Source organism: Dryobates pubescens, chromosome 8 (genome assembly GCF_014839835.1).
Source record: "Dryobates pubescens isolate bDryPub1 chromosome 8, bDryPub1.pri, whole genome shotgun sequence".
In the NCBI taxonomy this organism is placed as follows: Eukaryota; Metazoa; Chordata; class Aves; order Piciformes; family Picidae; genus Dryobates; species Dryobates pubescens.
Window position 1 is genome coordinate 14074725 of NC_071619.1, and position 20294 is coordinate 14095018.

At 38.2% G+C, this 20294-nt stretch overlaps 1 protein-coding gene across 1 annotated transcript in view; it reads right to left on the bottom strand.

The window, feature by feature from the left end:
* Positions 1–1939: 1939 nt before the first annotated feature.
* The window catches only part of DNTT (DNA nucleotidylexotransferase), an 86378-nt gene continuing 68023 nt past the window's right edge, over positions 1940–20294 (bottom strand). The window contains exon 11 of the mRNA XM_054163677.1: positions 1940–2089. Coding sequence (XP_054019652.1) covers positions 2003–2089 — 87 coding nt within the window. The 3' untranslated portion in view covers positions 1940–2002. The remainder of the gene's footprint in view (positions 2090–20294) is intronic.

Here is a 20294-nt window from a genome sequence, read left to right on the forward strand (position 1 = left end):
AGTTGATCTGCTGGAGGGTAGAGAGGCTCTGCAGAGGGACCTCGACAGGCTGGGCAGTTGGGCAGAGTCCAACGGCATGAGATTTAACACATCCAAGTGCCGGGTTCTGCACATTGGCCACAACAACCCCATGCAGAGCTACAGGCTGGGGTCAGAGTGGCTGGAGAGCAGTCAGGCTGAGAGGGACCTGGGGGTGCTGGTCGACGGTAGACTGAACATGAGCCTGCAGTGTGCCCAGGCAGCTAAGAGGGCCAATGGCATCCTGGCCTGCATCAGGAACAGTGTGGCCAGCAGGAGCAGGGAGGTCATTCTGCCCCTGTACACTGCACTGGTTAGGCCGCACCTCGAGTACTGTGTCCAGTTCTGGGCCCCTCAGTTTAGGAAGGATGTTGACTTGCTGGAACGTGTCCAGAAAAGGGCAACAAAGTTGGTGAGGGGTTTGGAACATAAGCCCTACGAGGAGAGGCTGAGGGAGCTGGGGTTGCTTAGCCTGGAGAAGAGGAGACTCAGGGGTGACCTTATTACTCTCTACAACTACCTGAAGGGAGGTTGTAGACAGACAGATGTTGGTCTCTTCTCCCAGGCAAGCAGTACCAGAACAAGAGGACACAGTCTCAGGCTGCGCCAGGGGAGGTTCAGGCTGGATGTTAGAAAAAAGTTCTATACAGAAAGAGTGATTGCACATTGGAATGGGCTGCCTGGGGAGGTGGTGGAGTCGCCATCACTGGAGGTTTTTAGGAGAAGACTTGACAGGGTGCTTGGTGCTGTGGGTTAGTTGCTTGGGCGGTGTTGGATTGGTGATGGGTTGGACGCGATGATCTTGAAGGTCTCTTCCAACCTGGTTTATTCTATGTATTCTATGTATTCTATGTATTCATTACTGTTTTACAAATATTACAACCTTATCTTAAAATTTGTAACTCAGAATTAGCTCATCGTAACTTGTTTTCATTTTTTTCTTGCCTGTTTGTCCTACCTTAAACATCAAAGCTTTGTTTTGCAGGATTTAATCTATATCTATGAGAAGTACTTTCTTCTTGTAGGATTTGCCACACCTCATTTCAGTTCTTTTGATTTCTCAGGGACTAGAGTAACTGCAATATTAAAGTTCACCACTGACAGCTATGATTAGTCTTCATACCTGTCCCTTAGAAAAATGTTTATTCTTTGTTCAGCCTTTCTTCTTTTTAATAATTTGTAATTCTTGATTTGCTACTTATTTTGTACAGTCATGAATCTTCAGTTCAAATGTTTCTTGGACATATTTTCTGAGTTTGTTTGTGGCTTCTAAGTTTTATATATAGTCATTTATCATTCAGTGCAGATTGTCTAATCAGCCATCTGTCACTCAAACTGATAATGGACTGGCCCACTCATATACACTTTATTTCTCACTTGGGTGTCTTTGAAAATCTTCTTCCCTTACGCTGATAATGTGCAGAGGTCTACTCTTTTTACAAATGCTCACCCTTTTCCCAGGCCCCCAGTCCTCACCTGTCCTTCATGAGTTCAGGAACATCATTACTATTGAAGCATCATTACTATTGATTCCAACTGTTCTACCACAATGTATGGAGTTGGCAGTGTGCTCATGGGTCCAGATATGCCTAGCTGCTAGATGTGTTTTTCAGACTGAGCTCAAGTATTTGGTATTATTCATGTATTTTCATAGCGGACAGTATTTTAACAAGCAAGTAGTGGTCACAGGAATATTGAACTCCTATCACAAGCAACAATCTCACCAGCTTCAAGTTTTCTGCAAAAACCTATCTCTATCTTGTCATTCCTATGTAGAAACTTCAAAACCTAAACCAGGAAACATTGAAAAGATTCCTGAAGAACTTAAACTCTACTAAGAGCATGAGTATATATACTGCTTCTAACTAATATATTTAAAATGTTTTAGTTGTCATAGAAATGTATGTTGTATATCTAAATCAAACTCTAAGGCAGGCTGAAAGACCACTGCTGTCAACTGGTAAATGTATACTGGCAAATCAGTTCAAGCATTCCTTTCCCACGGTTCAACATAATCCAAGCCAAGATGTGCAAAGATTTCTTCCTCGCTTCCAGCTTTGAGAAAGATCTTCTGTGGAAAAAAAATAAATAAAAATACAGAAGTCAATAAGGGTGTTAGAAGGAATCTTCAATAGATGGTTTTTCTGTTTAAAGGGAGCTGAATTTTGACAGTTCTACCCACTGTGTTGTATCCTCTGCAGAACACACTTTCATCTGTGCTGACCTTGAAATGTGAAAGCAAATTAAAAAATAATTCCAATGCTGCATGATGCTTTCAGTTCTAATCACTAGTTTACAATTCTGTTTTGATTCACTTTTTCAAGAGTAGTCCTGTGTTAGGACTAGAACTCAAATAAAATCTACATTTCTCTTCCGTAAGGGTCCATAGGTTGACTTTCTTAATAAAATAATTGTTTTTTAAACTAATGTAGTGAAGCCCTCTCTAAATGTATTCAAGCTGATTCAATGGTTGCACTAATTCTATATAGCCAATTATGAGAAGCATCAAAGCTTTCCAAGCTTCTAATTGTTACAGAAGGCTCATCTGAAAACACATAATATTCCATCTGGAAAAGTAAGCTGAAACTTAGAGATCAACAATTGCAACATTTTTTTCTTCACCCACCCCTACCCTCCACCCCCACTTTTGACAAATGTTTTACAGTCAAAAAAACAAACAGAAGTTCTGATCTGCACTCCTGATAATATAGGACAGTATTCTCACACAGGAACCACCCACAAGCCTAACTCCCCCAACATGATTGATATAGTACACAGCCTAATACATTTCTTTAATCACTGAATTACAATATTAATTTTAAAAGCTGCTGTGGTAGATGAATATTAAAACAGTGAAACTTCACCATTTACAGAGTTTGGAAGCAAGTTGATATATATATATATATCTCAACTCATTTCTATTGAAAAACAATACTTAGTATTTCAGAAATTCCTGAATCATTTCAAGTTAAGTCTCAATCAAGTGTTCAGCTCTGACCAATCTCAAATTAGTGTCATGAAAACTTCAGGGCTAAAGTAGATTTACCATCTATTGTGAAAGACAAGGCACTGACAATTCCAGTGAGTCAGTAAAAACTCAAACTCATGAAATTTAGGAACATTGGTGCCAGCACATCTTCTCTCTAGGCTGCCAAGTGGTGCCTCCAATGTGCCTGACCCATGGAAAAGGGTCAGGAAAGAGAGTCCATAACTAGATCAAAGCAGGGCTATGGTATGGTGAAACAACTTATAACATCAGAAGTCCCCAACTTCTTTTTTTTTTCACTTCCCCCCCCCCCCCCCCCGTGTTCCCTGATTCTTGCCCTCCTTCTCTTCCTGGTCTGAATCTTGTTTCCCTGTCTGTTTCTTCCATTGAGATCACATAACTCAAGAGACTCAGAAAGTAGGAGGTAGGTAGATTACTGGAACAGGTAGATCCTCATTCAGGTTACTGACAGTTCACTCTTCCTTCAACTCTATTATTACTTATCAATCAGCAGAGATGATGATCAACACTCATAGAAAAGTCCTGGAGATGCAGCTTGGCAAAGCAGTATGGCACCAGAGCAAGTGAAAGCTACATAATGCTGTCTAAGCTGGTGTGTCAGTGTAAGGAAAGCAGAAAGAAGAAGCAAAACTGTTACTCACTGCTACTACACTGCTATACCTTGTGCTGCACCTGGTATATGCTTGTGCATCAGAAATAAAATTCACCTCATCAATTGGTACCCACTGGCTTATTGTTCTCCTCCATCAGTGTCATATTTTTCAGTGCCCACCCATATCTCAGTCCTGACAGGAGCCACAGTTTTGCCAAGACACAATGAAGAACTAACTTGGAAAGTGAAATGTAACATTAATTATCAGCTGGACTCCAAGATTCAGCTGAATTAGAAACTCATTTCCACTTCATTGTAGGGGTGTTTGAAACTTGAACATCTGAGTCCAGCTCCACAGGAAAGGTCTGTCTCTCATTCACACTGTTCAGCTCTAACAGCTAAAGTAGTCAAGATGGCAGCTTTCCTAACAGCAATTTTTCAAGTCCACAAAGTAGAATGAGAGACAGTTTGACTGGCTAGAAAGGTTATGAAGACTAAATTGGATGGTAGTGATTAGATGCTCCTGAGTGAATAGAGACAGATGTCATGAGTGCTCCTTTGAGCTTGAGAGGACAATACAAGGTTATGACTGCACTCTTCTAGAGTCTCAACCAGCAGAGTAGGTACTTGAAAGTAGTCCTGGATGATATCCTCTTAGACATTGCTAAGTCATTTATTTTTGTAGCAAATTTTTGCCATAAAATGAAGTAATGCAGAGCATCTTCACTATTTTACCTTGAGACATTTAATTTTTAATTAGACAAATCCAATCTTAATAGGCAAAAAATTAGTCAGTGGTCATTATGGCAACATGAAGTAATTTGTTCTGTGTTGTTTATCAAAATGATTGCAAATAATACATTTTAAAGTTGTGTCTATTTCAGCAATGTCCCATACCAATATGTACAGTGCAGCCTTCACAAATAGTGCCTCATCATGCTCAGAAGCTGCTTGATTATCATATTAACTCTTTGGTATTTGTATTCCTCAGATGTGCATTTGCAGAACTGTCATGTATCAATTGCACTTTACCCAAAGCAAAGCCATTGAAATAAAGTCATTCACACTGAGATCAGTAGACACTGTAGTAAGCTCTACCATGAAGGCACTGATTTCAGGCAGTGCTACATTCCATATAGACCAGACCAGAGATTTGTTACTAGAGTGCACAGTAAAAGGTGTATGAAGTTATTTTCAGATTGCTATTGTTAGTATTAATTTATTATACCATTTAGGGGATAGGGTATAGAAAAAGAAACATAAGGAAGGAAAAATGTTTTATCCATTTTACCAATACATCCTGAAAATCCATTCAGATGGATTTTTTACTCTCTATTACATGAACATTTCTTTCAGAAAACCAAAATAAAAATCTGCACTTGTCATCCTGTCCAATATGAATGATGTAGCCTTAATTACATATATTCCAGTCAGCTAAAAAGACCATCTACTTATTCTGTGCTGAGGATATTCAAGATCTTAAAAGCATCATGACACTGCATTTAAAGGTCTAGACTAATGCAAAAAGAGCTAACTGCAAAAAGATAGGTAGCTAGAAAACAATTACATTGTGTGTATAATTCCACTTACATAAGATAATATTCATATTAAAACCACACCATACCAGAAATGAGAGGGAATAATTTGGCCCATTGCTTCAGGGACTTAAAAAACAAATAAACAAACACACAGGACAAATATAGTAAGACATCTGCAGTGTAAAAGCAGTCTCTAGTTTTCTAGGATATTTTATCCTCCACCATGAAGTTCTCAGTCTATGAATGTTTAGACCCTGGGATGGTGTCCCAAACAACTACAGAGAATTGCTAGAGTGTGAAAAGCTGAAAACAATCACGTATCTATAGTGAACTGACTGTTTAAAGTTGTGTCTGTAATAGCAAAAGATTTGCCCTAGGACGTTCAAATTCTGGCATTAAAGGAACCTACCAAAAAACTCACTGATCAAGGGAAAACCGATTCCTTTTCACATAGGAGAAAAAAATGGTGGAAAAGAAGATATTGAATATAATAAAAGGAAAGTTGACACTAGTGACTGCCTGTTGGGTAATGATGCTGGGGATGCTTTATTCCTACAGTATTTCCCAGGAGGACAGGATATCAGGGATTTGGGCAGGAGAGGAAAGGGTTTGGTTGTTTGGGGTAGTTTGGTTGTTTGGGTTTTTGGTTGGTTAGGTTTGGGCTTATTTTACTTTTACTAAGATCAAGAGAGGGTAATCCATACACACACATTACTGCAAAGCAGAAAAGCAAGAAAAGAAGATGTTACATGGCAGACAGATAATCTAGGTATTCTTTAATAGAAACTCTTCATATCTCTAGGACCCCAAACTGCATCACATCTCTTGTTCTGTCAGACTTTTTTTCTGCAAGCAAAACTCATTTTATTTGCTTGACAGGGAAAAATTCTAATACAAAGTATCTGTTGCTGAAGAGTATTCTCAGTAGCTACAAGCCTTCTAAATGAATCTCTGGCTGATATCTGCCAACTGCTTCAGCAGTGTGATTGTTATTAATGGGATGCATGATTTTCCCTCTTTGCCAATCTATGCAGAGCTTGTACAGTGATGCAAATTTCATCGTTGCATTCATTATTGTTCTTTTTTTTTTCTTTCTTCTTGCTCAAGATAGGCAATGAACTGCGTAGTGATTTTTTTTTCATCTTCTCAGTAATATTCAGCAAATCCAAGACATGCTCAATCAACATCAATCAAAATTACAAAAACCCACTGCTCTGAAGCAGCTGGTATCACTCTGCTCTTGTCTCATTTAAACAATTCTGAAATTTCTGTGGATGTAAATACTACATTTGTGGTGGCAAACATGACCATTAACTACACCTAATGTAGAACAGCTGCTGTCCAAATGTTTACTTATGTGAACTGACACTTTTTATTTTTCGTTTTGGCATTAATGATCAATAATACCTTTGATGAAAGAAGAAGAGAACGGAAGCACAGAATTGCTCAATAATATTATAAACTAGCACTGCCAAAGTTCAAACAGATGTTATACTACTATTGTCACTTGGTGATGAGGCCAGCAAAACAATATAATTTCTCAATAAAGTAGCATTCTAGTCTTAGTTATATGTCCACATGTTTCTTTGGGGGGCAAAAATGTACCTGCAAAATACCCCAGACACCCTTTTCTCAGTCATGTTTTGATTGACTTCATGTGTTTCTTTAACCTACTTGAGTAGTTCAATATAAGTAGGCTGAGCCTAGGCATCAAGACAGGAAATCTTAAAATATGGTCAGCAATTTGTCCAGTAAAGATATAGAAAAGATCCCAAGACATCACAGAATACTAGAAATTACTGTGCACATATCTGTCAGAGCTTCATTATAGCAAATAACTTTGGAGTTTTACACCAGTCATAGGCCCAGAACTGTTTAAAGCAACTGTAGAGAAAGCATACAGAAGACCCATGAATTCCTGCACTACATTGAGCAATATAGGGTTGAGACCTTTAATCTACAACAAAAGTATGGGAACTCAATGTAACATCAATCCTTAAAATGGTGGTCACTTCTCTGAAATCGTTATCTGACTCATTAGAGTAGACAAAGCGCTAACAAGAATTACTGTAATCAGCAACCTTCACAGCAGCCCAAATGATTTTATGATGAGAGAGAGGAGGGAATAATGGGAAAAAAACCACAGCAGCAACTCTAAGTAAAGCAATTTCCAGATAAAAATTGATGCAATCCTGTCATTGTATGGTGTCAAATAATGGTATTCAATTATCATCTTGTGCAGTATAAATGCTCTCAGACAGTAACATGGAAAAATGAAACCTCTCCATGGTCCTGATATCCATGCTGCTAGCTTGCTTGAGAGGGTCAGAATCTTATTCTATCACAACATTCTCAGAATAAGGCACTGCTTGGTGAAAATACATGACAGAATCAAGCTCAAAGGAACTATTTAGTAATTACCCATCAATATATTTTACTCTCAGTAGTATACATCCTCATTATGGTCAACGCACAGATTTTTACATTTTGAGGATTGCTATATCTGAGCATGTATTTTGTGGTACCTTCCTAGGCAATACATTTTTCCTTCTTTGCTTCGCCCAATACTTTCCTGCTTAGCTTTCGGTTTGTTGTTTAGGGTTTTTTGGAGTGGTTTTAAGAGCGGGTATTGGCAGGGGGGTTTTTGTTTGTTTTGCTTTGCTTGTAATTTGACATTTTTGCTAAATATTTATGTTATGGTTATGAACAAGATGAAAAACAGTAGAGATAATTTCATTATAATGATAGAATAGAAATGCTGGAGTACCAAATGTGCTAGAATTGAGAAATACTTAATCAAATTTAAGAATAGAATAGAAAAGGATAGAATAGAATAGAAAGTGATAGAATAGAAAAGGATAGAATAGAAAAGGATAGGATAGGATAGGATAGGATAGGATAGGATAGGATAGGATAGGATAGGATAGGATAGGATAGGATAGGATAGGATAGACCAGACCAGGTTGGAAAAGACCTTTGAGACCATCGCGTCCAACCTATCATCCACCACCATCTAATCAACTAAACCATGGCACCAAGCATCCCATCCAGTCTCTAAATAATAATATTCCACAGCACTGAGTAGATACTGTGCATTTTCCCTTTGACAGTATCATAGTGGTTTTCAGTAGCAAATAACCCAAAGTGCCTCTGACATGATATTATCTCCAAATGTACTTTTCATGTTTAACTGGTATATTTTGTAGTGAACGCCACATCACTGTGCCTGCTTTAAAATAAAAACTAATCTGCTCCTAATCCATCTACAGTAAGATGACAAATAAATGAGAGGGGGAAAATGACTCTTTGAAATGACATTATAACAAACCATGACTGAAAAAGCAGTATTACAAGCATTACCCATTGACTCAATACCCTCAGGCAAAATCATGTGTAATAGTATTGATGCAAAATAGCACGGTGGAATTCATTCTAATAATTCTGTGCATGAATAATTTTTGAAGCCAATAGAAGGCAGAACCATAAATTCTCATTTTGTTTTACCACTGTTCATGTCTTGTGCTTTTTATCAGAAATACCGTATTTGAATGTTTCTCTCACAACTATTCTCTAACTCTAGTCGTAGACTTATTCATATTAAATTCCTAAACAATAAAAAGTAGATTCATTTAGTAAAGTAGGGTAATTAGAATCTCCTAGGCAGTTATCCTGTTATCACTGACTAACAAAATATCTTCAGGCTTTCTACACATAACCCACTAGAACAGGTGGAGGAGAAAGACAAAGACCAGTGATGAAGAGCTGGCATTTAAAATAAATATTTTTTGTAAACATGAATATTATCTATTGACTTAACTGCACAGACACTATTTTAAAACTAAAATTTAGTTCAGAAACAAGATCGTGATGTGCATAAAATGGAACTATTCTCTATTTAAAATGACAGATGTGTGGTTATTTTGTTGTAAAACTATATATATATATATACACACACACATACATATATATTAATAATTACAAATGTTCCACAATAAATAAAGAATATAACACATTACCATACAGATTACAAGAATGTTTCCAGTTTTAGGAACAGAAAATGAACAGCAACTCAGAACTTCCTGTCTAATAGGCACAAATTTAATCTGTTGAAGAGGACACTGTTACAAAGAACAACAAACAAAATCTTATTGCCCCCTGTAGTTCTCTGACAGCCTGTGTCATTAAAAATATTAATGGGGATTACTTCCTTTTCTACTTTAGCTTTAGCTTTAGCTTTCTGTTTTGCTTTAAGCTTTAGCTTGTCAAATACAGCAGTCCTGAGGAGTAGGATTTGGGAAAGCTGGTTGATGAGAAATGTGCACTTGTAGTGCAAAAAGCCAACTAAATCTCGGGCAGTATCAAAAGAAGTGTGGCCAGCTGGTCCAGGGAGGTGATTCTCCCCCTCTATTCAGCTCTAGTGAGATCTCATCTGGAACATTGTGTTCAGATTTGGAGTTCCAAAACACAAGGACACAGAACTTTTAGAGCGTGCCCAGTGGAGGACCATGAACATTGTTGGAGGGCTGGAGCACCGCTCCTGCAATGGCAGGCTGAGAGAGTTATAGTTGTTCAGCCTGAAGAAGAGAAGGCTGTGAGGACATCTGATAGCAGCCTTCCAGTAATTGAAGGGGGGCTATAGGATATCTGAAGAGAGACTTTTTACCAAGGCAAGTAGTGATAGAATGAGTGGTATGGCTTCAAACTGGAAGAAGCTAGCTTCAGATTATATGTTAGAAAGAAACTCTTCACCATGAGGGTGGTGAGGCACTGGAACAAGTTGCCCAGAGAAGACAGAGAGGCTCCAGCTCCAGTATTCAAAGCCAGTTTGGATGGGGCCTTGAACTACCTGGTCTAGTAGGTGTCCCTGCCTATGGCAGGGGAATTGGAACTAAATGACCTTGAAGGTGCTTTCCAACTGAAACCATTCTATGATTCAAAAGGGATTAAATATAACTGAATAAACATGATTTACATGCAGACTTTGTAAAAATGAACAACCATATACTACGTGTGGAACATTTAAACTGCTAAGAGAACAGCAGGGAGCACAGTTTGGAAGAAAATGCATAATCATTTTTTAATTTACCAAGATATAAAAAAAATATTATTTTAATTCTTAATTAAAAAAAAAAAAAACAGACCAGGTGCAAAAAGAACAAATTCCCCAAATCACAAATGAAATTTCCACTTTCTGGAGAGAGGGAAGAATTGGAACATAAATGAAAGTATTTGCATCTGTTTACAGTGACTCAGTGTTTAATGGTAGTAATGATTGTATGAACAACTGATCACACTGGAAATCAATATTATAAATCTTGGATCTTTATGCTTACTTTAGCTTTAATCCAGCCATTATTGCAGACATCTAAAGCAAACTCTGCAGCTGCGGCATGTTTAATTCATCAAGATGCACTCATGGCTAACTGTGTTGCCATTATAACTTCATAATTCTAGAGCAGCATCTGCCAAAATAAGACTATAACACCCAATTTTATAAGAATCACTAAAAAATGTGTGTTTAACCGTGCAAGTAAGCTTCTGCAAACATCTTTTTTTCTGTAAAAAGGAGTATGGAGCAAATATTCTCAGATGACACAGGGAAACTGCTTTTGACACTATTGAATGCACAGTTAAACACATGTGAATACTACACATCTTTATGTAATGATGGGAGGGCACAGAATCACAGCCCGTGCTACATGGTTTTGAGAAACAATGTATTGGGTAGTGACTCAAAAGAATCGGTACTTGGAAAGCAAAGCTGGCTTTTCACTTGTTCTGGGAATTGCAGGTAACAGCCTAGCCAACTGCAGTCACTATGGTCTCCTCAGAGCTGTTTCCATCCTCTAAGCTGAGCTACCACATGAGCATAACTTTTCCAACCAACACGGTCATGTCAGGTAAGACTTATTTCAAAATAAAAGTCACTGGCTTGTAACTGCAGCTGTAGAAATAGCGGTGTGGTAGCAGCACAGACTTAGTTTCAGCCAGAAAAAAATTTGCATACCATGAGGGTGGCTAGAAGATTGACTATACTTGCTATGCATGGCTGAATGGGCTGTCTGCTACAATAACTACGGTTATGAAGCAACTACTTGGACTAAAGATGGGTAGCAGCGGAGCTCAGCCGACTTATGTACAGCCTCGAGCCAGCTCGTCAGAGCATTGCAGTCATGCAATAGTCATTTACCTGGTCTACTATCACAATTTCATTTGGCTTTTCAGACATACACAAAGACAGACAGAGCTCAGCAGACTTACATACACCCTCGAGCCAGCTCATCAGAGCATTACAGTCATACAATAGTCATTTACCTGGTCTACTATCACAATTTCATTTGGCTTTTGAGACATACACAAAGACAGACAAAGCACACCATGTGTGAAGAGTCAGTTAAGGATTTTCCTAACGAGAAATGCTTTCTGCAGGCAAGTGGTTAAAGACTGTACAATGGACTACCCACGCTTCACAGTGTGGAAGAGATCCCAGGACAAATTTCCCCTTTCACAGTTATACTGGTTTCTGAAGGAAAACTAAATAGCCTGTTAAAAAAAATCTGGGTGCATACAATTTTACTATTACTGTGCAGCACTTAATGCTTTGCAAAGCTGGGTCCCATTATAAAGTTTTCAGAGCATCTTGTACATTCAGTATTCAGAGCAGTTATATAAACCGCCTCTCTTGCTACCCAACAACCAAATATCACTTAATGCCATTCAAATTCACACAGTGGTTTTTAAATGCAAAAATTGTCACCAATCATATACAGTCTTCTGTAACAATAGAAAACATTAAGGCACCTATTTTCTATCTTAAATTTTCATGGGAAATAAAACTAATAACTGCTTTCTGCTTCAATAACTGTTAAAAGTAACACTGAGCTTGTGACCCTTCTCTTACAAAAACTCAACAGCCCGCAATGTTAGTGCAACTATGCTAATAATTTAATCAATCTATTATACCCCAGGAACCTCAGCTACTCTTTTACAAAAAAAGCAAAGCTAATTATTTACATCACTTCATTTTGATGCCTTGAACTGCATAAAGTAATAATTTGACTTAGAAGTGATTTTCTGGAATATTGTCAAAATACATGAGTTTATGTAGAACCCAAATCAAAATCTGCATGTCATATTCAAACCTCAGATCCCTCAGCAAGCTTTGGGTTCCCCACTGGGTAGTGGTGTGATAAAGGTGCAGGAAAGAAACACTTTCTACAGGGAATGATCCAGCCCTGAAGCTGTTTTCCATGCCATCTGTATAACCCTACCACCATGAAACAGGAACAGGGGAAAGTACATGAAGCTGCTTAAACTATTTGATCCTACCTGTCACTCAGCCTAGCTCCAACATGCTTCTCATGTGCTCAAAAGATAACAATTTGAGGAAATACATCATTCAGAATTTCTGGTATGGAACAGTTGAAACTAGTTCCTCTCTTGTGCAGTCTTCTTCTAAGAAAAATGGGATGTAACAGACTTGTGCCAGGTTTTGTTGGCCCTGAGTAATTGCTGAACAGCAAATGGCATCAAGAGTGAGTATACCTTGAATGAAAGGAAAGGGCATTAGAGAGTCCCACTACAGCTGAAACTGTGTGAAGTACACTGAGGAATTTTTAAACATTCTCCTTTACTGTAGCTACAAGAAATAGTTTCCAAATAATTACCCAAAATGTAAAAACAACCAAAGATCAGAATGTTTTCTGACAACATGGATTCTAAAGTATTTGATAATGGTAGTAGTTTTAAACTAATTCAGAAAAGGGAGTTTAATTAAGAAAGCAATAGTACAGTTGATAAATACTGCATCCTCTACAACCTTAAAGGTCTTTTCCAACCAAAAGTGATTTTTAAAATTCCCATTTATCCATGTGTAAGTGGTGGGCCTGGGCTTTGCATAGCACAGTAATCTTTCCAAAGCACTTTCTGTACTTAAGTTTGGGGCATCCTCACACCGAATTCTATAGAGAAATATGATATATGGATTCTGCTGGCTAAGAATCACTGAAATGGAACTTCCTAGGATTCCCAGAGAAAGGACAGTTCTAGGGAACAATATTTCTACTTAACACACGTATAGCCACACAAACGTAATATCCTATTGCTGTGTGAAGGCAAAACACTAAAAAATTTGCTTCAAAGGAATTTTCCTACTCACCTAAACTTGGGAGTTTCATAAGCATGGTACAATTCTCAAACTATTGCTCTGAAAATATAATCCAATAGAACACAGTTTACAAGGCACTATGAAAAAATCTAATTCTGTTTGAGCTCCTGCCAGCTTGCCCATCTCAACAATTTGTTTGGCAGGCTACTGGGAACCTGTGTTCAAATAAGCAATTTTAATTACATCAAAGACAGGGTCCCCAGAGTTTGTTGGATCCATGAGCCTGGAGTAGCCAGCCAAGCTCAGTGCCTCAGAGCTTGCAGGCCCAAGAGATTTGTCTGAGATTTGGAGGTTTGAAACAGTTTGCTTTGTGGGTTGTTTCCAAAGCTAAGATAAAAAAACAACAACAAAATCAAAACCAAACTAACCAAACAAACAAAAACCCACAACACACATGCAGGAAGTGTTAACATTTTTACTTTACCCCGTGATTAAGGGAACAAGCAAATTTTGAATCATCAAAATTCTTCATTAAACATTTGTTCTGTCTTCTTGTTATGGGGAAAGGCAAAATGCTGAATGATCAAAATTCTTCATTCAATATGCCTACGGTGGTTAAGTACCCATTTTTGCTGCACATTTATGTTGTGGGAATTAGGTTTTACTGTTGGGAAGTGAGCTCAAGGAAGCTTGAATGAGCTGCTTAAACCTATAGAGAAAATTTGACTACAGTGTGATCCAAGCTGCAAGCTAGTCAAACCTCAGGGCCATCCTTCTTCCTCAGGTGATATTACAACACTGTATATGCTTTCCTCTGCTACACAACTGATGCTTTGTGCCAAATGTCAAAATTTCTTGTCATGTCAGGATTAAGAGAGGAATCAGAAATGTTCAGAGGACATGAAAACTTGAAATTCGTTTGAATATGCCCTTTAATGTCACATGCCTTAACTGGTACATGATCTTTTGGCTGACTGTAATCACATCAGTCTAGCAGCCTGACACAATGCCCTATTACAAAGTGATACAAGAAAAGACACAGGTACTGCCAGGCAAGAAGGGAACTATTTCAGAGCTTTTTAAAAAAGGCATAGACTAGGTAACTTCCAGATGCTATTTCCAGTCTGCATATGAATGCATTCCATACATGTTAACAGATGTTCTGGATTCTTTCCTTTTGAGCTAAAATACCAGCAGTTTATGCAAGATGTTACGCATACATTTCACTTAAGACTTTTCCAAGCTCAGTGCTTGGACAGTGTACAACCCTGAAGAATACAACAGACAAAGCATCACATTATTTTCAGCCTTCTCATTTGAACTCTCTTTTAAACACTAAGTTAGCTAGACAGCGTTTCCTCAACAGGAATGGAAGTTAGTGGGACAAATATCTTCACAATCATCAATGTAAATGTTTCAGATACTAGTGACCATGTATGTCAGTGTTTTACAGGCTGAAGAGGGACCTTTTATATCCAGTGACTACACACAGAAAACCAGAGTGAGCAGAGAGAGCTTCCATCAGCCAGACTGCAGCAAATCTACAGCTGTTGCTAAGATTTAGTATCTGAACAGGATCTCCAAATGGATGATCCATGAGGAAGCATAGGAACACAACAGTCTGTTATTTAACAACTGAAAGCTGCAACCTCAGATAACATCCATGGACACAAAGTCAGAAAAAAGAAAGGAAGGGAGGGAGGAAGAGTGGGAGGGAGGGAGGGATTAAACCAATATATTTACATTCCTGTGGAATTTTAAGAGTAATAATGAACAAAAAGGTTTTGCAGCAAAGATCAGCTCACAGCAAATATCAGACTAACAGAAATTAAAACAAAATTAGCTTAAATTAAACCCACAACCTACCCTGATGAATTTTTAGGAAGGCAAATTTCATTTTAATGCTACCAGCCTAGAATCTAAGCAATATTCAGAACTGGTTCATTTTTGGTTCAGCAGAAAGACATGCTTTATGTCTTCCAGAGCTACAGCAGCATTCTAGGTAACTGCAATACAGGCAGTAAACTGATCACTTTGTTACATTAAAAAGAACCAAACAACCACAACAAAATAACAGAAATTACTGCTTATGCTCTTATTAGCTCCTGATTAAATCTAGACACAATGCCTGTTGTAACCAAAAATTCTTTATAGTGGGTTAAGGGATCAATGGCCCTCAGTCCATTCAACACAGAGGGGTATAAAGCAACCAGTGATGCCATCCATAACTTCCTGTATAAATACCTTAATTTTCTAAGGAAGAATCTGTTGTTCAACTGACCTGACTTATCTCTCACATAGAAAATGCAATTTTCTTGATTTTTTTTCCCCGAAAGCTCTTCTACATTACTTAATATATTGTTCACTCATTAACCAGGAAAGTTTTACAGTGAGAATTTTATTGGCCCAGTTCATAAATGTGTTGTGCCATTTGTAGCCAGTGCAACCACAATAATATTATTATAAAAGACAGGGAATATACAATTTCTTATTCCTGATGGCTGATAATAAACTCCTTCACTCCATAAGTGTTGAAATCACTATAAGTTTTGATCTCCAGATGATGTAAATCTGGAAACTTCATGAAGGCTCCTAGGAGACCTAATTATGGCCTTGCAGTATCTGAAGGGGAGAAATCTGGGGAGGGACTTTTTAGGGTGTCAGGTAATGATAGGACTAGGGAGAATGGGGAAAAAAAAATAGAAATGGGTAGCTTCAGATTGGATGTTAGAAAAAAGTTCTTCACCATGAGTGTGGTGAGACACTGGAACAGGTTGCCCAGGGAGGTGGTGGAAGCCCCATCCCTGGAGGTGTTCAAGGCCAGGCTGGATGTGGCTCTGAGCAACCTGATCTAGTGTGAGATGTCCCTGCCCATGGCAGGGAGGTTGGAACTAGATGATCCTTGAGGTCCCTTCCAACCCTGGCAATTCTGTAATTCTATGATTCATACTTCCATTTGGTATATAAAGTGCAGATTTCCATGGCTTCAGGATACAGTTCTAAAGAAAGACAGATTTGTACATTTACTCATCTTTTTATGAAAAAGAGACAGATAATTGGTAGTGAATTTTCAACTTGTCACACTTTTCCTATCAAAGGAAGGTCCACAAAATGCCTGTTTGGTTTTTTTTATGGAACTGAAAAAAATAATGAGTTTGATAGTTGCACATTGTCTTTCAAAACTCACAAATATATTAAAAAATATTCACAGTAGGAAAAAAAAAATCAAGGCTGAGGAATAATTTCACAGTGTAACTTTGTAATGAGTCCCTAGAGGAAATATCTGTTCCTTTTGTTCCCCTCTGCAAAGCTATGTAATTGATTCCTAACTGCTTTGTTAATGCTCACTATTCCTGTCAGAATCCCTTTGGAAATACATTAAAGTAACCAGGACTCTCTCCTGGTGCAACCCCTCAAACACTGGAATCTGGGATTCTCTGACATGCATCACGTCTCAGGCAGTAGGCCACAGTGGAAGCTGCAGTGCCAAAGGGCTGATAAATATTAATACAGAGAAACAAAGTATACCAAATTACACATTGGGATGTAGAGCAAACCAGGAAACTGTTGTCTTTTATAACAAAAGACACTCTCTCAACAAGTTTTATGTTCCATTAAAAAAAAAATATCAAAAAATCAAAGTATATTTGCTTAACATGGTTTATTAACTTCTTTTAGAATCATAGAATGGTTTGGCTTGGAAGGGTTGCCCAAAAGTCATCTAGTGCAATGCCCCTGCAGTGAGCAGGGACATCTTCCATTAGATCAAGTTGCCCAAAACCCTGCTGAGCCTCACCTTAGGTATCTCCAAGGATGGGGCCTCAACCACCTCCCTGGGCAATCTGTTCCAGTGTTCCACTACCCTCATGGTAAAGAACTTCCTCCTAACGTCCAACCTAAATCTGCTCTTCTCTGATTTCAAACCATGGCACCTTGTCCTATCACTACAGGCCTTTGTAAACAGTCCCTTTCCAGCATTCCTGTAGGCACCCTTCTGGTACTGTAATGCTGCTATTAGGTCTTCCCAGAGTCTTCCCGTCCCCAGGCTGAACAATCCCAACTCCCTCAGCCTGTCTTCATGGGAGGGGTGCTCCAGCTATCTGACGATTTTTGTGGCACTCCGCTGGACCCACTCCATCAGGTCCATGTCCTTCTTGTGTTAAGGGCACCAGATCTGGATGCAATACTCCAGGTGAGGTCTCGCCAGAGCAAAGTGGCATAATTACCTCTCTCTATCTGCTGGCCACACTTCTTTGGATGCAAAGTTTGCAAGATTTTAAATACAAACAGGGAAGTGTTTTCAAAGAAAGGAGTTAGTCTGCATCAGGACTGAGAATTAGTTTGCTTCTCTCTGACTTTTCTTTTTGCTGTGCACAGACACAGATTAGGAAAAGGAGAATGAAGAAGTAAGGATTTGGCCCAGCTCTCGAATTATACCCCAGTGACTGTTAGAGTTGTACACACTGCCTGGACAGAGCCAATGACATCAGCCATCATCTCTTGAGCTAACAAGGAGAGAAGCATGGAAAAGATACGATTCTTTTTTTTTTAACTATGTTGTCTAATTAACCTTAATTAATCTTGTGTTGAGGGATTTTGAGCAGTTTGCACATGGGATATCCACTTCCTGATTGGTTTTAACTTTGAAAAGGGAAGGTCTTCTACTACAAAGAAAAATGTCCAGATGAAATACCTACATTAATCTAAATTTAAGAGAAGGTAGTGATGAAATTTCCATGTTTTTGTGGTTCTCCCCTTGTCAAATGTTTTGCTATTTTTTTTTTTTTTTAATAAAAGCACTAGAATTACAACAAAGATTCTCTAGTCTTCATAATTAAATTAAGGAAAAAAATAATTAATGATTTGGGTGTATGTTTCCTGAAACAGCACTAAAGCTGCTAATTATTTTCACCATAGATTTTAATCTTAGTAAGTGGATGACCCTTAAAAATTAATCAACCTTGGCAGCCACAACATATTGCAAAGTTCTCCACTATGGGTCATTATCTCAAATTTCACAGACACCATCGCTGAGTGATGCACAATCTTGACTTTATTGCACACTGGGTGGCTGCATGGAAGGCATTTTGTTCAAAATGTCCCTTATGGTGTGGTGGTTTTAGGCTATGCCTTTAAAATTTTGTTACAGATCTTGAGCAGAAAAGTAGAAAAATATAAATAAATCACTATTGGGTGTAAAAAGGAAAACTAAAGATTATTCAAAACAATTTCATTGGAGAAAATATCTAGTATTAGATTGGCTGTACCAAAACAATCCTTTCTCTTTTCTGATCTCTTCTCTGCTTGCTTCGCTTGGGAGAGATTAATCTACTTCTGGCTGACCTTGTCTGCATTATTTTAGTTAAGTCTAACCACTGTTTTCTCTCTGCTCTCTGTTTTCTTTGGTACAGGGGGTGGAAGAGCAGTGGAACAGCTTCCCAGGTAATTTTGACTGGGGTGGGGGGGATGTTTCATGTTGTTTGCTAATTGTAAATATCTGTATAATGTAGTAAATACTGTATATTTTGTACATATTCATTGCATTCCATTGCAGAGTGTAGTTTTGCTTGGTCTGGCAAAGTTAATGTTGGGGGGGGAATTTCAACCCACCACATAAGGGAATAATTTTAAAAAATAATGAAATTAAAAATAAGGAAAACCCTCAATATTTTAATTCAACAATTAGAAGGGAAAGGGAGGTGGGGTTCTCCCTGCTTCTCTTCAGAATGCCACTACTTCATAAAAGACCCTCTTGTAAATAGATCATAACTTCACTGATGCCTGGTCTGAAATTTTTCATATTAGGTATCTGCCTCAGAAATTCACAGAATCACAGAATCACCAAGGTTGGAAGAGAACTCAAAGATCATCAAGTCCAACCTGTCATCACAGACCTCATGACTAAACCATGGTGCCAAGTGCCACGTCCAATCCGCTCTTGAACACCTCTGGAGATGGTGACTCCACCACCTCCCTGGGCAGCCCATTCCAATGGCTAACAACTCTCTCAGTGAAGAACTTTCTCCTCACCTCCTTCTTTCCTTGTGGAAAGTTTCTGTTGTTTAACTATTTTTGAGAATGCAACAGAGACAAGAGGAAGCTTGTCAAATCTATGAATTATAAGTCCTTAAATCTTTACTCCATTTTTTTACTTGAAAATTTGGGAAGACAAGAGCATCTTGCTTCTCAAAGGGCATTGTGAAGATAAGGTCATAATTTATTTCTGAAACATCCTGGCTAGTGGAAAGTCACATTTTCTTTCTCAGAAGTATTTGAATGGTATGTCTGATATAAAGCCTAAACACAAGGAAGAAAAAGTAATACTTATTGGTGCTGTTCATGAGTGAACACCATCCTTTTTGTACTACTGAATGTCTAAGGGTTCTGGGTAAAAGCAGCAGATAAAATGATATATAATTGTACCCAAAGTAGGCAAATTTGGCTGCACAAGGCAAATAACATTGGCATTTCTTAAATTCATTGTATTTCCCTAGTACAGTTTTCTGTTACACCCAAACCCCAATTTAACAGAGCACATATTAAGTTGCAGATAATAATGTTTGCAATATTATATCGAGGCAAAGAGTTTATTTTTGAATGCTTTCAAGAAATAAGACAGACAGAAAGGTATTGACATAATCTCTGAGTTCATGAAGAAGCTTCCTCCCTTAGATGTTTGATAGCATATTTATCTATTCTGTGATTTTACATTTTCTTTTGAAGCATCTAGTATTGACAAATTTTTGAGACGGGATACTTGACTGAATGGCTCATTAGTCAGATCATTTCACCAGGTTTCTACACGAACTGAGGATGCTCTAGCATCTGAGCTTGGCAAACATGTACAGAGAAGCTGAAATGGAGTTTGGGCTTAGATCATTGCTGCAACTCACAAAACATGAGTCAATACTGCACGTAAGCAGAGATGCTAAAAGCAGCGTCCATTCTGTATGGAATATACAGGAAAGATTAATGTAAAATCTTGTCACAGTATGTTTGCCTTCCCCTATAATGACATCAATAAACAACTTC